The sequence below is a fragment of the Fusarium tjaetaba genome (assembly GCF_013396195.1).
Source record: "Fusarium tjaetaba strain NRRL 66243 chromosome Unknown NRRL66243_c0000155, whole genome shotgun sequence".
Classification (NCBI taxonomy): domain Eukaryota; kingdom Fungi; phylum Ascomycota; class Sordariomycetes; order Hypocreales; family Nectriaceae; genus Fusarium; species Fusarium tjaetaba.
Window position 1 is genome coordinate 91,289 of NW_023501351.1, and position 15,307 is coordinate 106,595.

Here is a 15,307-nt window from a genome sequence, read left to right on the forward strand (position 1 = left end):
TGTCTATAGCGTCTCAACTCCCTGGGTCTAAGCAGTAAATGACCCCGTGCCTTGAATAGTTCCCTTTTTACTTGCTCATTCTCCTCTTTCTCGACTCGATCACGACTCTCATGGTCCCACGACGTTACCAGCATTGGATGGCGGGGCATTTCAAAAGTTCAAGTCGTTGACTTGTTCCGCCCAGCTAGTCCCCTAACAGACCACCACCACTCAACGCCTACTCGGAAGATACACCACCATCAAGCATAAGGCCCCGAACAAGCATCCGCTAATCTCAAGCCGTCCGTTGAACGATCCGCACATCCAATGACCGTCCCGTATCCGACCCCGTGCTCGAGCGACAGGCGGACCGGCTCACAGCTCCAAGCCATATCTCCATCTTTAGCTGTGCGATGCGATGCAATGCACGAGCCTGTCTCCTGTGCATCGCAACGGGACCTGTCGGGTGTTTCCTGCGTACTTCTTCCACTTACGTTACAATAATGATTTCAATGACCTGCCTTGTTTCCATTGGTAAAACCGAGACGGAACGTCATGGAGCAAGGGGTCTCGAGAGGCTCCAGACTCAGGAGGGAGTGACTGCACAGTTCCTAGGAAATTTCCTAAGTCATTTTCCCCATCTCAGCTCCATTACCATGAGGACTTGCACGACTCGAGGCACGTCTCCGTTTCCTAGTTCATGAGTAAGTAATGAATAATCCTTCAGGCTTGCTCTATGCCTGTCATCGTTGACATTGGTTGGGCAAACACAAACATCCACTACATGAGAACTCCCATCGTCGTATGTCCTACAGAACTGGATATGGTATGCAGGCCAAGGAACGAACACCGAGTCTGCACCGACGCCTCATGATATCGTCACTCTAGAATGGTCACGGGTCATGATGCGCAATGTGCAAGGACAGCAGAGTATGCCAGAGGATGCAAAACCAGAAAAAGAAAGGCTACTATATGCTACCTACTGAACCGTCGTGAGATACGATACGGAGCTATAACCAGAAACAGACCACCCATGTTTGTTATGACAGCGAAAGTGGCACCAAACTCTTCGACTTGCTGCTCTCATGACTCTCGGCTACGTCTTCATGACTTCCATCCTCTTCCAAGGTCTGTACGACTGGTCTACGTCAATCTGCTAACATCTAGTTCTTCTTTGCATCCGTGTCCTTAGACTCGCTCAGGCTATCAGCCATTGCCTCAGCAGTAGCTTTCTTCAAGCGCTCGCTGTCATCAGTCTTATCGTCCTTGGTCTTCTGATGTGTTTCCCTCTCATCTTCACTATCTCCCAGACTAAAGGGGTCGTTTTCTGCGATAGGGCTCGGCTCAACCGCCGACAGGGGCTGCCACTTGCTACCCCTTGTGCCACTCGCGGGAGCTGCATCCTTGGGTGGCACCCTAGGTGAAGAGTCGTACATATTGATTTCTTCAGTCTCCTCCTTGGAACCAACTCGTCGGCCGTTGCTAGGCTTGGGTGAAGTCGATGGGGGAGGGGGCTTATACATGCCAGTATTGGCCATGGGTCGGTTCACGGGAGCTGCGAGCTGTCAATATTTGCTTCAACACAATCCAGATATCAGTACTCACTTCCATCAGAAGAAAACTTCATGCCAGCGAAATCATCGCTGAGAACTTGGGGATCCGCATCATATCGGTCATAGTCGCCGCTTCGCCTGCTGGACTCCCCAGGACGACGGAAAGGCTCTCCTTGTCGTTGCGTCTGCTCTTCACTCTCATCAAAGTTCTCCTCGATCTTCTTCTTGATGTTTGTAATCCATCCGTTGACCTTTTCCTGTGTCTCGAAGAATCCCTTGCGTAGGTTTTCGCGAATGACAGGGAGGTCATCGTCAATGAAGCTGTGCTCACGGCCGTCACCCCATTCATCCTGACCTCGCTGACCCTGTCTTTGACCTCGGTTGGCAGTGCGCGACTCGTAGGCACCAACATTATCGTAGTGTTCTGCAAGTTGGCGTGCATATAGCTCGTCTGCCTCCAATTGCGACATCTGGGTTCGGTTCTGAGGCCTAGGGGGTTGAGGCGGGGGGACTTCTTCGGCGGGCTCGTTTTGCGCAGCATCAGGATCGGTCATCTCTATGCGTAAATCAGTTCATCATGCCCTCTAATAAGAGTTTGTGTAAGCGTACCCAGCAAAGCATGGAATGCAGGCTCGACGCGACCACCGCTAGCTCTCAATACAGCCTTGATAACACTCAGCTCTACAGTAGGGAAAGCTTCCTTGAGTATAGTCTCATTCTTCTGCGCTTCAGAAACAGGTCGGGGCGGCTTAGGGGGCGCTGTCTCATTCGTGGGTGTTGGTGCCTGGGCCTGGGCCTGGGTGGTAGTGGTGTTAGTCGCAGCAGCGGGTGTGGTGTTGCTATCGAGAACGCCAGATTCCTGAACATCATCGTCGTCGAGATCAAGAGGTCGCGCAGTAGTAGGCGACTCAGGTCCACTCTCGACGGTGGCCTTGTTCTAGCAGGAGAAGTCATGTTAGCAGAAATCCTCCAACATCAGCCATCTAAGACAGTTCTCGAAAGGAGTAGTAGTATACCGTTTCTCCAGGGGCTGACATCCTGACCGCACTTGTCGTTGGTATGATTTAGTTTCAGTCTGAAGCTATCACGAGTTTAGAGTCGAGATTTGATTAGAAGTCGGTTGAAAGATGGGCAATATCCAGGGAAATTGGGGATTTCGCTTCAGCCTGGCCTGCCTTGTGATATTAAAGTTGAGGCGCGAGGGGTCAATCAGCCTACACGAAGCTGATGACGTTGACCCACTCGCCACAATGCATTCTTAATGGGGGAGTTGCTCTGATTGGCCGTAGCTCTGAGAGCAGTATCAAGTCTAGGGTAACTTTTCATGCGTCTCATGAAGCTTGACTCTGAACATAATGCTTCATGCAGAATGAATCGTATTCAAACAAGCTGACTTTTGTGCGCACATAGAGGGAAATACTCACAAATGGTGTGAGAGACTCTGTGTTGTTCTTGAAAAGTGTCCTAAATCTAGCGGATTTGCTTGACCTAGTCCAGAATGGCAGACTTGGATTTAGATGCAGCTTTTATACCGGCTCTTCATAAGCCAGCAGCTCTACTCCCAATCGCAAAACATCGCGATAGTCTTCTCTATGTGATTGAAAAATACCCAGTCACTATTGTCATAGGCCAGACTGGTTCTGGAAAAACAACACAAATACCTCAATTCCTAGAACGAGCAGGATGGTGTTCAGATGGGAAGATCATTGGCGTCACCCAGGTAAGTAAACACAAAACCATGTAACCACAAAAGCTGACATTTTCCAGCCTCGTCGTGTCGCGGCAACCACAGTTGCGGTGCGAGTCGCCGAAGAAGTTGGCTGTGAGCTTGGCAAAGAAGTCGGATACTCAATACGTTTCGAGGATGTGACCTCAGCATCAACAAAGATAAAGTTTCTCACAGATGGCCTCCTCATCAGAGAGGCTCTGGTTGACCCATTGCTGACGCGTTACTCGGTTATCATGGTTGACGAGGCGCATGAGAGGTCTATCAGCACCGACGTCTTATTGGGGTTACTGAAGAAGATTCGCCGAAAGCGACCCGAGCTGCGTATCATCATCAGCAGTGCTACTCTCCAAGCCAAGGAGTTCTTAGACTTCTTCACAAGGAGCAGTGATGATCAGCCAAACAAAACAGACAAAAAGGATGAAATCGGGACCATCGTTAGTCTCGAAGGGAGAACATATCCAATAGACATACTCTACTTGGAGTCACCGGCAGAGAACTATGTTGAGAAAGCAATCGACGTTGTCTTCGATATCCACACCCAAGAGGGCGAAGGGGATATCCTGGTTTTCCTGACTGGTCGAGAGGAAATCGACAATGCGATACAAGCAGTCAGCGAGCGCATGCTTGATCTTGGCTCAAAACACGGTCCCTTGATGCCATTGCCGTTGTATGCTGGCTTGTCTACCGAACAGCAAATGTATGTCTTTGACAAGCTGCCCGAAGGCACACGAAAAGTTGTCTTTTCTACGAATATCGCCGAAGCGTCAGTCACAATCGATGGAATTGTATTCGTGGTGGATAGTGGATTCGTGAAACTGAGAGCATACGACCCAAGGACTGGCATAGAGTCACTCACGGCGACACCAGTATCGAAAGCGGCGGCGTCCCAGCGTGCTGGACGAGCTGGTCGCACAAAACCTGGAAAATGCTTCCGACTTTACACTGAGCAGAGTTATCAGTCGCTGCCGGATGCCAATATTCCTGAGCTTCAGAGGTCAAACCTGGCACCTGTCGTTCTGCAGCTCAAGGCTTTGGGAATAGACAATATTGTGCGGTTCGACTTTCTATCTCCACCACCATCTGAACTCATGGCCAAGGCTCTTGAGTTGCTCTATGCTCTAGGAGCTTTGGATGAGTATGCCAAGCTCACTCGGCCTATGGGTTCAAGAATGGCTGAGTTGGCCGTTGAGCCTATGATGGCGAAAACCCTACTAGCTGCACCGTCTTTTGGATGCCTTAGCGAAATGCTTACAATCGCCGCAATGACCAGTCTCGGAGGCAGTGTATGGTTCTCCCACGAAGGCGAGAAGAAGAAGATGGAGACATCACGCAGGAAGTTCGCCGTGGATGAAGGCGACCACTTGACTCTCCTCAACGCCTACCAAGCGTTTGTTACAAAGGGACGAAAAGAAGCAAAGTTCTGTCATGAGAACAACCTCAACTTCAAGTCCATGAGTCGAGCAGTCAGTATCAGAGCTCAACTAAAGCGGTATCTTGAGCGATTCAGCATCAATATAGATGAGACACTCGCTGGACAAGCATCACCGGAGGCGAACGTCAAAAAAGCAGAACAGATCCGCCGTTGTCTTACATCGGGCTACTTTGCCCACGCAGCAAGGATGCAACCAGACGGAACGTTTCGCAACGTCGAGGGCAACATGGTTCTTCACGCACATCCGAGTTCACTAATGTTCAACCGCAAAGCGGATTGGGTCATCTTCCATGAAGCAATGGAGACGGGTAGCAAGATATTCATCCGGGATGTCACCAAGATCGAGAAAGGATGGCTCTTGGAATATGCGCCAGAATTTTACCAAATCACGACAGATCGGAGAGGATGAGGGGTTCGATATGAAGGGAGATGGGGCCATCGATATGTGAAACTGCCAGGCCGGGGATAACTGGGATGGTATATGAATGGCGGTTTCAAAGCTTCGGGATCAAGGATAGCAAATGTTGGTTAAGGTGTGAGGCATTTCCCCACAGTGAAAATATCATTTGCTTGATTTATAAAAGTGAGATGACATGAATGGAGGAAGCCTTGGCTGGTCAAGGGAGTCCTTGATTCCGACATGAACAGCTATGGATATACTACATGGATGTTAAGCTGTTAGCTTGCCTGTCAAACACTGACCGCCATTGGATCAGACGAAACCCGATATGTATTGATGTTTTCGTATGGTAATAGCGAGGATGACGGTGAACGGGCCGAAGGTAAGGCAAAACAGAGTTCAAAACAATCCGCAGTATTTGCAACGTGTGAAGGTGAGAGTGGTGATAGCCTCGTCTCTCCGATGTAAGGGAGCTTGATCGTCCTGACTAATAATGGCGAACGGCTCAACTACCTAATAATAAATCATCCGGCTTCCCCGGCGGATCTATGTGATATGCCGTGAGATGGCTCGCGGCGGAAGTCACCGAATCAAAATTACAAGCTCCATATTGACGTAGGCGAACGATTGGTAATTCCTGCAAAATTGAGCCATTTCAAGATTTTTTTTCTTCTGATGTTTGTGCGTGCGTACGTACGTAGGCAAGCTGAATACTAATAATAAGCCAGCAGGATATGGGTGACGGAGATGAGGGCAATAGTATTGATGCATATCTCAACACTAGACAGCGCATAGTGGGTGAGGATTAAAATTATGCCCCACGATAAGCCAAGATTCTAATGCAAGAATTCAGGTGTGGGAACGATTCAGCTTTTTGTGACACCAGCCATATGCATCTTGATATGAGGGAGTTGGCGATCTCGAACAGCCATTTGGGGCTAGTTTGATAGCCAGGGGTTGAAACCAGGAAACAGACGGTGTGATTGATATCAAGTTTGACTGTGTTTGCGAGGTGAGAAGTGTTTTTCGCTTTCATTTCAGGTGGCTTGTCTAGCCTTGCCTTGTCGTGTCTTGCCCTGGACGACAGTCTCATACAGTTGACCGGTAACGGGAGAGGACAATATGCTCTCGGGTTGTTACTGACACTGTCTTTGAATGGTTCCGTCCAAGACCATCGAGACCGTTCTCGATATGAGATAGAGCACCGTATCTTTTGAACTCTCTGCAGTCTGCACCGCGTACCTGCAGCAGCCACTTCAGTTGACAAGATATAGCCCCTGACGCCACTGCGGATAGGCGGGGATGCTTTCTTCCCCCTTTATTTACTTTCCTCTTCGGGGCTTGGTCTCGTCAGAGCAGAAGCTGTTCCATGACGTCCGTTGGCTGGTCTTGGTCCCGGGCCTCCACATGATTGCCGGGGTTAGCCTGGCTGCCGCTCGCGTGCCTTGCATGAAGCGCTCATAACTTAATGCATTCTTTGTGATTTTACTGGTCAGGGGTCGATTGTGCATCTGGGTTATGCGAGATTGTACCTGGTTGTGCACCCACAGGCGCATGCTGATGCTTCCTTTTGGGCTCTGATGCTCGATGTGACTGGTGGTTTTTCATGCGGGCGCTAACGGGGTGGCGAGGCAAAAAGAGACTTTTTGGAAATTAAACGGTTGATAACTGAGTTTCGTTAATTGATTGATTTTCGGATTGCTCTGCCTGAGAGAAAGTCGGTTGTTGTTAATTGTTGTCAGTGGGAATGCGGTCAATGCCTCGCTCACCAGAAGCATCCGACCTAATAATAAGCTTGTGCACTGGACATCCATCGTACAGGGCTTCCATGACGAGATTCTCTTTTTCTGCTCCGACCAAGGCCTCGTTGCAAACCCTTTCCATGGGATCCAGTAGGATGTCCACCTTAATCTCTCTTGGAGAAGACCTTGGAAGGGGTCTGGAAGGTGAACAAGGGTTCAACCACCAATCCAATGGTTCAACCTGGTGTCACTCCATCTCGCTCCGTGTGAATCCCCTGATTGGGATATCGTTTAAGAGCTATGCTAACTAAAGCAAGGCTCATTCATTGTCTGGGATGGACGGGACCTGAGCTGATCCATGAGTGGTCATTACCCCCCGCCCCTGGCCTGGTTGTCTGGGCCTGTGTTGGACTTGGACGGCCCCTCAGGCATTAGTCCGCTGGGAGAACAGCGAGTCTTGTCGCTGTAGCAGGTCATCTCAGGCCCTAGAATGACACTCCAGATACCGGCTTTCGAGGCTGTCCTTGGTGGAGGTTCCAGTCCCAGTTGCTTTACTCCTGTGCCTCTCCCGTTGTGCTCCACTCCTACACCTCCACTCGCTAACCTCCTCCTCTTTACCTACTCTCCTTCTCTCGTCCATTCGTCGTTCCTTTCTTTCGTTCTCCAACTGTTCATCGGTCGACGACGACAGCATCATATCGTTCTGCATTTCTGCCAAAGCTGCCTGCCAGCGGGCTCGTCACTCTTTTATACAAAACTGCTGCTTAATCTAGAGTCTTGTTTATACCAGACTCGAGTCGTTCGTTTCGTTACGGTCTATTGTTTTAATGACCTAGTCCCTCTTTACACAACAACAAACATCACAGCCGCTCGCTCAATCGCTTTTGCTCCGCTGGCTTTTGGCTTTGCCCAGTCTTGTTCTTCTCGATATTACGGTGCCCAACATCTGCTTTGACGCTTCTCGCGATCCTTGGACGAAAACGATTTCAGATTCATTCGATTCCCGTATCAAATTGGAGACGATAATACTCGACGCGTGCCAGCTGTCAACCGACATTGTCAATCGCATTTCAGCTTAATAGTTATGACAGTTGTGCTTAGAGTTTAATATTCGACAATTCTTAATATTCCCACGCCCATTTCACTTTTTCGCGGAGGAAATCACACTTGACGATCAACATCTCTTTGTTTGTTTGGAAGCTTTGAGTATATGCGCTAGCATACAACGCCAACATGGGGATCGCTCATTACGAAGGTGCTCGCCTTCGACCTCGCACCAACATCGAAGATGTATCTTCAGCTTCCAAAAATGGAGTCGCATCGTCTTCCTCGATCTTTCGCCGTCTCGTCACCCGAGAGAACTGCCAAGAAACCGACAGTTGTGCAGCAGCCAGCGCCAACACGAACTTGGTAGTTCCCATCGTTGTCGCTATTGTGTATGCTACCAGCCACGCCTTTGTTTTTTTCGATTTCGGATGGTCAACTGGATCGCGATATGCTGACCATTAATGTGTAGGGTTCCTATCGTTCTGATCGCAATCTTCTTGTACTACCTCCACCGTAAGAACATGAAGAGGCAGATGCTTGAGGATATCAATGATCCTCACAAGAGCCTGGACTTTGGGCTCGACGGGGCCGGCGGAAAGAAGTCTACCCGCCGAAGTCTTTTTATGGGAGGGGGTGAGAAGGGCCTCAACCACAAACCCAGTCAGCTCTCGATGGATATGAACCTCTCTTCGCCCTACCTGCTGCCACCCGGTCTGCAGGAATCGCGAGAGTCGCTCAACTCGTTGGCTAAGTCTTTGGGAAATGATAATCAGGACCCTTACCAGTATGTCGCGACCATCACGCAAAGCGAGACCGGCTCATTGCGGTCCTTTAATCCCAAGGATTCCCTCTCGCACAATACTAAATTCAGTAGTCCTCGTAACTCTGGCAAGCCTGGTAGCATGAAGATGCCCCCATCTCGCATGAACTCCCTGCCTGAGACTCCTGTCTCTGCCACCGACTCCAAGGTCGATCCTTTCGGCACTCCCAAGGCGCCTGCGCCAACCCACCAGCCAAACTCTCACTTCGACGAGAAGGATGGATTCCAGCCTGCCCCAATCATCCCTGAGATTGGAGTGGTTTCCGATTTTGATGAGAAGCGTGACGGCGCCTCCGTACAGCCACCTCCCGCAGTGAGGAGCAAGACTCCCGAGTTTGAGTTGCCCAACTTCTCCTCGGAGCCCGCCAACGATTTCCCTCTGCCTCCTACCAGGGAGCATGAGGCCACCGGTCTGGGTTTGAACTTCTCTCTTCCTCAGCCTAAATCCCCAACTGTGACTTCCCCTGATGCTCCCAAGTCCGCTCCTCTCCCTCACGACCGCCAGAGTGATGGTTCCAATTATCAGTCCTACACCCCCGCGGCTGACATTTCAAGTTACTACGAAGATCATGAGGACGATTCTCGTGGTCGCACCATGCAACGTACCTCGTTCGTGGAGGATACACCTCAGTACCAAGGCCTAGGAGTTCCCCAGCAGGACAACAAGAGACTCTCAGTCGGATTCCGTCCTCTTCCTCCGGATGAGATCACAGAGTCTGAGGACCCCGAGTACCGTGCCAACCGTATCCGTTCTTTCTATAAGGAGTATTTCGAGGATACCAAGGAGGCACCCCCGCCTATGCCTCCCATGCCCCCAATGGCTCAGGGAAGACCCGGCCCTCGGTATTACGAGGATGTTGACCAAGGCTACATGATGGGTGGTGATGGAGCTTACTTTGATCCTGAGACAAACGCCTTTGTCATGCCCTACGCACAGCCTGTCACTCGCCGTGCCATGACACCTCCTCCAGCTGGCCGTCGCCCTGGTCCTGGCCGACCTGGACCTCGTCCTCGTGGTCCCAACGGTTCTATCGGTGGTATGAGCTACCAGAGCGGACCTGGAGGACGTTCCCGCGCTGGTTCTGCTCTTGGCCCTCGACCTGATTCTTCAGCCTCAGCTCGCATCCGACAACCCCCCAGGAAGAGACTTCCACCACCCGCACCCTTGACCACTCTCCCAACTCCCTCCAAGCTCAAGGATGATAACATCGCCCTCATCAACGCTGCTGACTTTGCTCCTCCCAACACCATCCGTGACACTGCTGCTGGTCGCTCTCAAAGTCCCTTCGGCGAGCGACGACCTTACTCGCCATCTGTTCCTGCTGCTCAGACTCTTGTCTCGCCCTTCGAGGAGCTGACCGCTCTCCCCAGCCCGTAAGTTATACGCCACTACGCAATCGATAAACTTTAGCTAACGTACAGCAGCCATCTTCTCCGCAAATCCAGCACATTCACTGGACTTGACTTCGCACCTCCCAAGAGATTCAAGGATTCCGACAACATGAGCGACGCTGGAAGCATCAGGAGTAACCGCAGCGGCATGTCTCAGGCTCAGCTTGGTGCCATCCGCAACGGAGCTGGACGTGTAAGTCGCCTACCTGGCGACCAAGTGTTCACCCAACAAGCGCTGCAAGATACATTGAAGCCTTCATGGGGAATTCGACCTTGATAAAAGGTAGCGCGTCAACACATCCAGTGGATTGGTCTATGCATGGCCTACCATTGACATGTCAAAAAACTTTCTTAGCGTTGTCTTTTTGACATTGCATTACACAGCGTGCGCCGGTCTTGGTCAACTTTAAACATTTCTTCACTTCAAGGGCGTATTTATAGGGTCATGATGTCTTGCGATATTTTATTTCACACTGGGAACCTGCAGACTTGCATATTATAGAAGGTCTTTGGAAACCACACGACAAACTAGATGACGACTGCCGGCTCGGACAACGTAGGTTCGGCCGTTGTATATAGGTCAATTGGATCTGGCGTTGATCACTTCAACATGGCCATCTTGTTTCTACCATTCTACTACTTATTTGGAACTGGTTGAGAAACCACTGTGAGATACGTGAATATGTCCAGATAGAGATTATGACGATGAGTCTAGGTAGCCAGTTCGTGAAATTCCCAAAAGGGCAGCTCGAATGATATCCATCTCCTGTTGGATCATCAGGCGCGCCAATATCGCAACACCACCGATCCTCTCGTATTTAGTGAAGTTATGAAGTTATGGAATATCACTCAAGCAGGGCAAAACACGATTGGCAGATCTAAAAGAAAAGTTTGATATCGTGGATACCCAAGATCAGCGGCGTCTGTCGAATCAAGGCTTTGTTCCTGGGGCGATACGGCGACACGCGATCAAGTTACTATTTTTGGTCAATGCTGTGCTTTAGTTGCTGCGGAGGCCAACGCCACCGGGGCAGAGCGAACCAAGAACTACCTAAGCTGCGATGAGAGGATACTGAAGCTCACAGTAGCAATTGGTAGATATTATTAACGAATTCGTTGATTTGTTTGTATGCGAAATGGCCTATCAAGTTGACACTCAATTGCTGAGTCGAATTGCCTGGGTCATGGGAGAATGAGGATTCCTGTTGGCTGCTCAGAGACCTGGTTCAAGTGACGCTTACGCAGCAGCGTCTTGAACCAAACTCCCCCCTCTAAGTTATCCTTCTAGCACCAGAATCGAGAAACGTGGATGTCTCAGATATGACATTCCAATTTGAAGAGAAGCTTTTCGATTCAAAGTGCAATTCGATCTCGAGCCTTTCCTCCGTGTGAGTGTTGGTGCCAGCGTCGCATCGGATCGACTTTTCAGGACATGGCTCCGAGATTACAACCAGAGCAGAACGCATAATCCGTCCATTAAGACTTGAGGCACGTGAGGACGCAAGATATCACTTTTGAGACCTTCAGCCGAGGAGATTTGATCAGATCAGATGGGAAAGCAAGAGTCTAGATCGTGCCCCGATGTGCGCAGACGTGCATGAGAAAGACATTCCATTGCTGCACGTTGAGATTAAAGGGTTCGCGGCACGCTATAGAAATACTTGAATGCCAGCCAACAACATGTGATCTCACTTATTACTCACGATTAACCCCTCGAATCTCCTCAAAAGAGAAGACTAATGCCTGCGAGGTATTTAATAATGGCTATTGAGATGCCTCTTGGAATCTGTCAGTGGGACTGGAGTTGAAGGGTTTAATTACTTGGCTTCATCATCATGACGTTGTGAGCCATGTGGTGAAACGACAATCAATTTTGAGGGGTCCTCGAGACCCTTTTCACAGACAGGTTCATAATTGTTCTTGTATTATGAGTCTACAGCCGTTGGTGGTGGTCGACGTCTCGTGGTTTGAGTCCAGGGGAAATTAAAGCCCCTCGAGCGGATGCAAGGGAGACGGAAACTTAATTAGTTATATAAAGAAATTAAATGTCAACAAACAAATAATTGTGTATACAAGTATTACAATACAACACAGTAGTTACAAGTAACTCTAAATACTTGTAAATAATCTTGACCTCTGACGTTTTCAGGTCTTGTCGCTCCATTGATCGTCCCGAAGCCAACACAAACCAAAGAGTCACTGCCTCGCTGGGGTGGCTCGTATCGTCTTGGGGGTCTCCACGCCAAGAGACCCCGGCTAAAAGACATCCAATGCCTTGGGGAGCAAGAAAACATAAGACTTTAGAAGAGGGTGCTAAAATAAAATTAGCAAAGAGTCCCCTAAACTTAGGCTAAGTTACCCAAGTCTTTTTGTCATCTATGATCAAGGACTTGAGTTTTCTTTCCTCCCCTAGGCAAGATCGAGAGAAATGGCGATATCTACTAATTAGCTGCGGGTGAATGTGGCTGAGGAATATAATTGTCTGCCATTTGACTTTTGAGCAAGAAAATGGCTGTGTCTAAAGGCCCGATGCTGATTCAAAGACCTATCGTGTGGCACACTCTTCAACTTGTGATCTCTTTCTCTTTCTGTCTCTGCTCTTTCTCTCTTTCATATTACACACGTACAATACGTTTTGTGTTGTTGTTTGTTGATCTTGACTCTTCTTGTCCCAAAGCGAGTGGACCTGGATAGCGTATACGCCTCCCGAAAGCAAACCAGCACCCGTTTTCCCTTTATTTTTAGTCGCCGTTCTCAACAGTGAGAAATATAATTTTTTTAGGCTAAACCAACGGTTGATAAAAAGTGGAAGTTCAGTTGCAACTCAATTAAGCTTGTGTATAGCAGGCACAAACTCTGCTAGGTACGTACGTTGCTCTTGTTACGTTACGCCAAAACCCAATCCCAAGCACGTTCACGGTTCAACAAGAGCCTTGGAAGAAGGCGAAGAAGAACTGGATCTTTTGCTCAGGCCCATTGCAGCCCTGGAAGTTTAGGTTCATGGCCCCAGGTTCAGGTCCCGGTCAGTGGTCGACCCAGTAAAAGCCTCCACCCCGAACTGACCTCCAGCGGCCGCTAGTACGCTTCAGTTGGGCTCTTTGCTGTCCGTGTCGTCTGTCTCCGTCTCAGTCGCACCCCCCCGACCTTCCAAATCCAATCACTCACCCAACCCAGCCCAGCTCAGCCCAGTTCTAGTTAGCCAACCTCATTCTCGCTCGCTCACTCTCATTCTCGTCTTTCATCTTATTCTTCGCTTCTCCTCTATTTTCACTTCTTCTCATACATCACCAGGTCAATTTCGAAATATCGCTTAATCACTCTCGACGCGTCCTTGTTAGCGAATAACCTCGTTACTCCTTAATTCTCAAACGGATCGACGGTCGGTCAACAGTTCCAAAGGTACGCACGCCGTGTCACGATACATTGCATTGGATCCAATCCGATGCAATTGTCCCTGCTCACTCGCTATTCATTATCAATCCTTCAATCCAATTCTCCCTCGACGATCCCCATACAGGTCAATTTGAGATCCCGGTTTCGATGAAACTTGTCGCCAATATTGTCTCCCATCATTCCGACCTTTTCGCGTCTAATCCATCAACGACCCCCTTGTGTTGATTGACTTGATTCGTTGCTGCACCATCTCCCTTGATACATGCTCTCACTATTCTTGACCATTCTCTGAATACCCTCAATTCTCAATGCGAGTCTTTCCTGGTCGTTAACATGATTCTCGATCACAGACAACTCCCCGTCGTGAGCACGCTAGACTTAGCCATGTCCACGCCGGGTCAGGGCACTCAGCCCACGGGGGCGTCGGCCCCTAACCCGTCCTCTGTCGACAACAACAGCAACGCCAATCCAGCTTCGTCTGCTGCAGAGAACTCGTCACCAGCGCAAGCCGCAACTTCGAACCCAGCTTCAAATAACAGTCCTTCGGCCACGCAGCCGAGCCCATCCGCCGACGAAACACAACCGGCGACTAATGATGCGAGCCAAGCATCCGATAACGCCAGTGCCTCTGAAACAGCTGCACCTGCGCCAACATCTGATAATGCATCGCCTTCTTCCGACAACCCCGCGCCCTCACCGACGAGCTCTAGCAGGTCTACTCAAGCAAGACCAACCACAGAGGCGGCAGACCCATCCTCAACAGATGACAGCAATGATCGACAGAGCACTACGGAAGAAAGCGAGGCGTCTGCCACTGAAATTACTACATCCGAGGTTTTGTCGACTATTGTCACCGTAACGGGTAGCCAGGGACCTGAAACGAGCATCGTTTTAGTTACCGCGATTCGTACACAGAGAGTTACCGCTACCGAGGCCTCCGCTTCCGCCACCAGTACCGACGATGCTGATGCCATTGGCAGTGGCAGCGGAAATGAAGGAGGTGGTCTGAGCCAGAAGAGCAAAGTTGCTATCGGCGTTGCTGTGCCAATTGCTGCGATTGCCATTCTCGCGCTCCTAGGTTTATTCTGGTGGAAGAAGCGCAAAACTCGACGACAAGCCGAAGAGGAGCGACGAAAGGAAGTTGAGGATTATGCCTACAACCCCAACGCCGACCCCACGATCCCAGCAGTTGGCATGGCAGATGGTGGCTATGAGATGAGGGAAGATGGCTCTTCCGGTTACCGTGGCTGGGGCAACACCACTCTTGGCTCAACTGGTCGCAAGGCTTCTACTACTCTGTCTGGCGGTGTCACTGGAGCCTACTCAGATATTACTTCGCCTACTCGAGGCAACATGTCGGACGGTCGCTCTGGCGAGCCTCTTATGGATGGTTCCCACTCGCCAGAGGGCGAGATTCTCGGAGCAATGGGTCCTTCTGCTGCCAACAACCGAGGGGCAGATGTGCATCGTGGACCCTCCAACGCTTCCTCCTCTTACAGTGCTGCTGGCCGATCCGATGCTTCGGACCCCATGGGAGTACCATATGGCGCTGGTAACGGGTACTACGACCAATACTCACAGAACCCCTATAGCGACAACGGGCCACAACAAGCAGTCATTCGCGATAATCCGGCACGACGAAACACACGCATTGAGAACCCGTCTCACTATCCACAGCAGAGCGCGGGTATTTCGCAAAACTTCTAAACTCTCACTTGATCCTGCGTGCTACCGAATTCGGTCACCACGACTTTTCCTATGTCTCTAGAAAGATACCCACGCCTTTCGATAACTCTCGCTAGGAGGTGGAATATGCACTC

General features: G+C 50.1%; 4 protein-coding genes across 4 annotated transcripts; 3 read left to right on the plus strand and 1 right to left on the minus strand.

The window, feature by feature from the left end:
* Positions 1–1,142: 1,142 nt before the first annotated feature.
* FTJAE_7676 (CUE domain protein) lies at positions 1,143–2,569 on the minus strand (the record flags this gene model as incomplete). Its single annotated transcript, XM_037354416.1, has 4 exons — positions 1,143–1,534; positions 1,585–2,088; positions 2,142–2,469; positions 2,549–2,569. 4 exons carry the CDS (start codon positions 2,567–2,569, stop codon positions 1,143–1,145), a joined length of 1,245 nt encoding a protein of 414 aa, XP_037205264.1.
* Positions 2,570–3,030: 461 nt separating this feature from the next.
* FTJAE_7677 (ATP-dependent RNA helicase DHX35) lies at positions 3,031–5,102 on the plus strand (the record flags this gene model as incomplete). The annotated part of the gene is made up of 2 exons (XM_037354417.1): positions 3,031–3,252; positions 3,300–5,102. 2 exons carry the CDS (start codon positions 3,031–3,033, stop codon positions 5,100–5,102), a joined length of 2,025 nt encoding a protein of 674 aa, XP_037205265.1.
* A 2,966-nt stretch (positions 5,103–8,068) lies between these two features.
* On the plus strand, positions 8,069–10,626 carry FTJAE_7678 (uncharacterized protein; the record flags this gene model as incomplete). Its single annotated transcript, XM_037354418.1, has 4 exons — positions 8,069–8,271; positions 8,352–10,076; positions 10,128–10,287; positions 10,597–10,626. 4 exons carry the CDS (start codon positions 8,069–8,071, stop codon positions 10,624–10,626), a joined length of 2,118 nt encoding a protein of 705 aa, XP_037205266.1.
* Positions 10,627–13,820: 3,194 nt separating this feature from the next.
* FTJAE_7679 (serine-rich protein) lies at positions 13,821–15,194 on the plus strand (the record flags this gene model as incomplete). Its single annotated transcript, XM_037354419.1, has 1 exon — positions 13,821–15,194. One exon carries the CDS (start codon positions 13,821–13,823, stop codon positions 15,192–15,194), a length of 1,374 nt encoding a protein of 457 aa, XP_037205267.1.
* Positions 15,195–15,307: the final 113 nt, after the last annotated feature.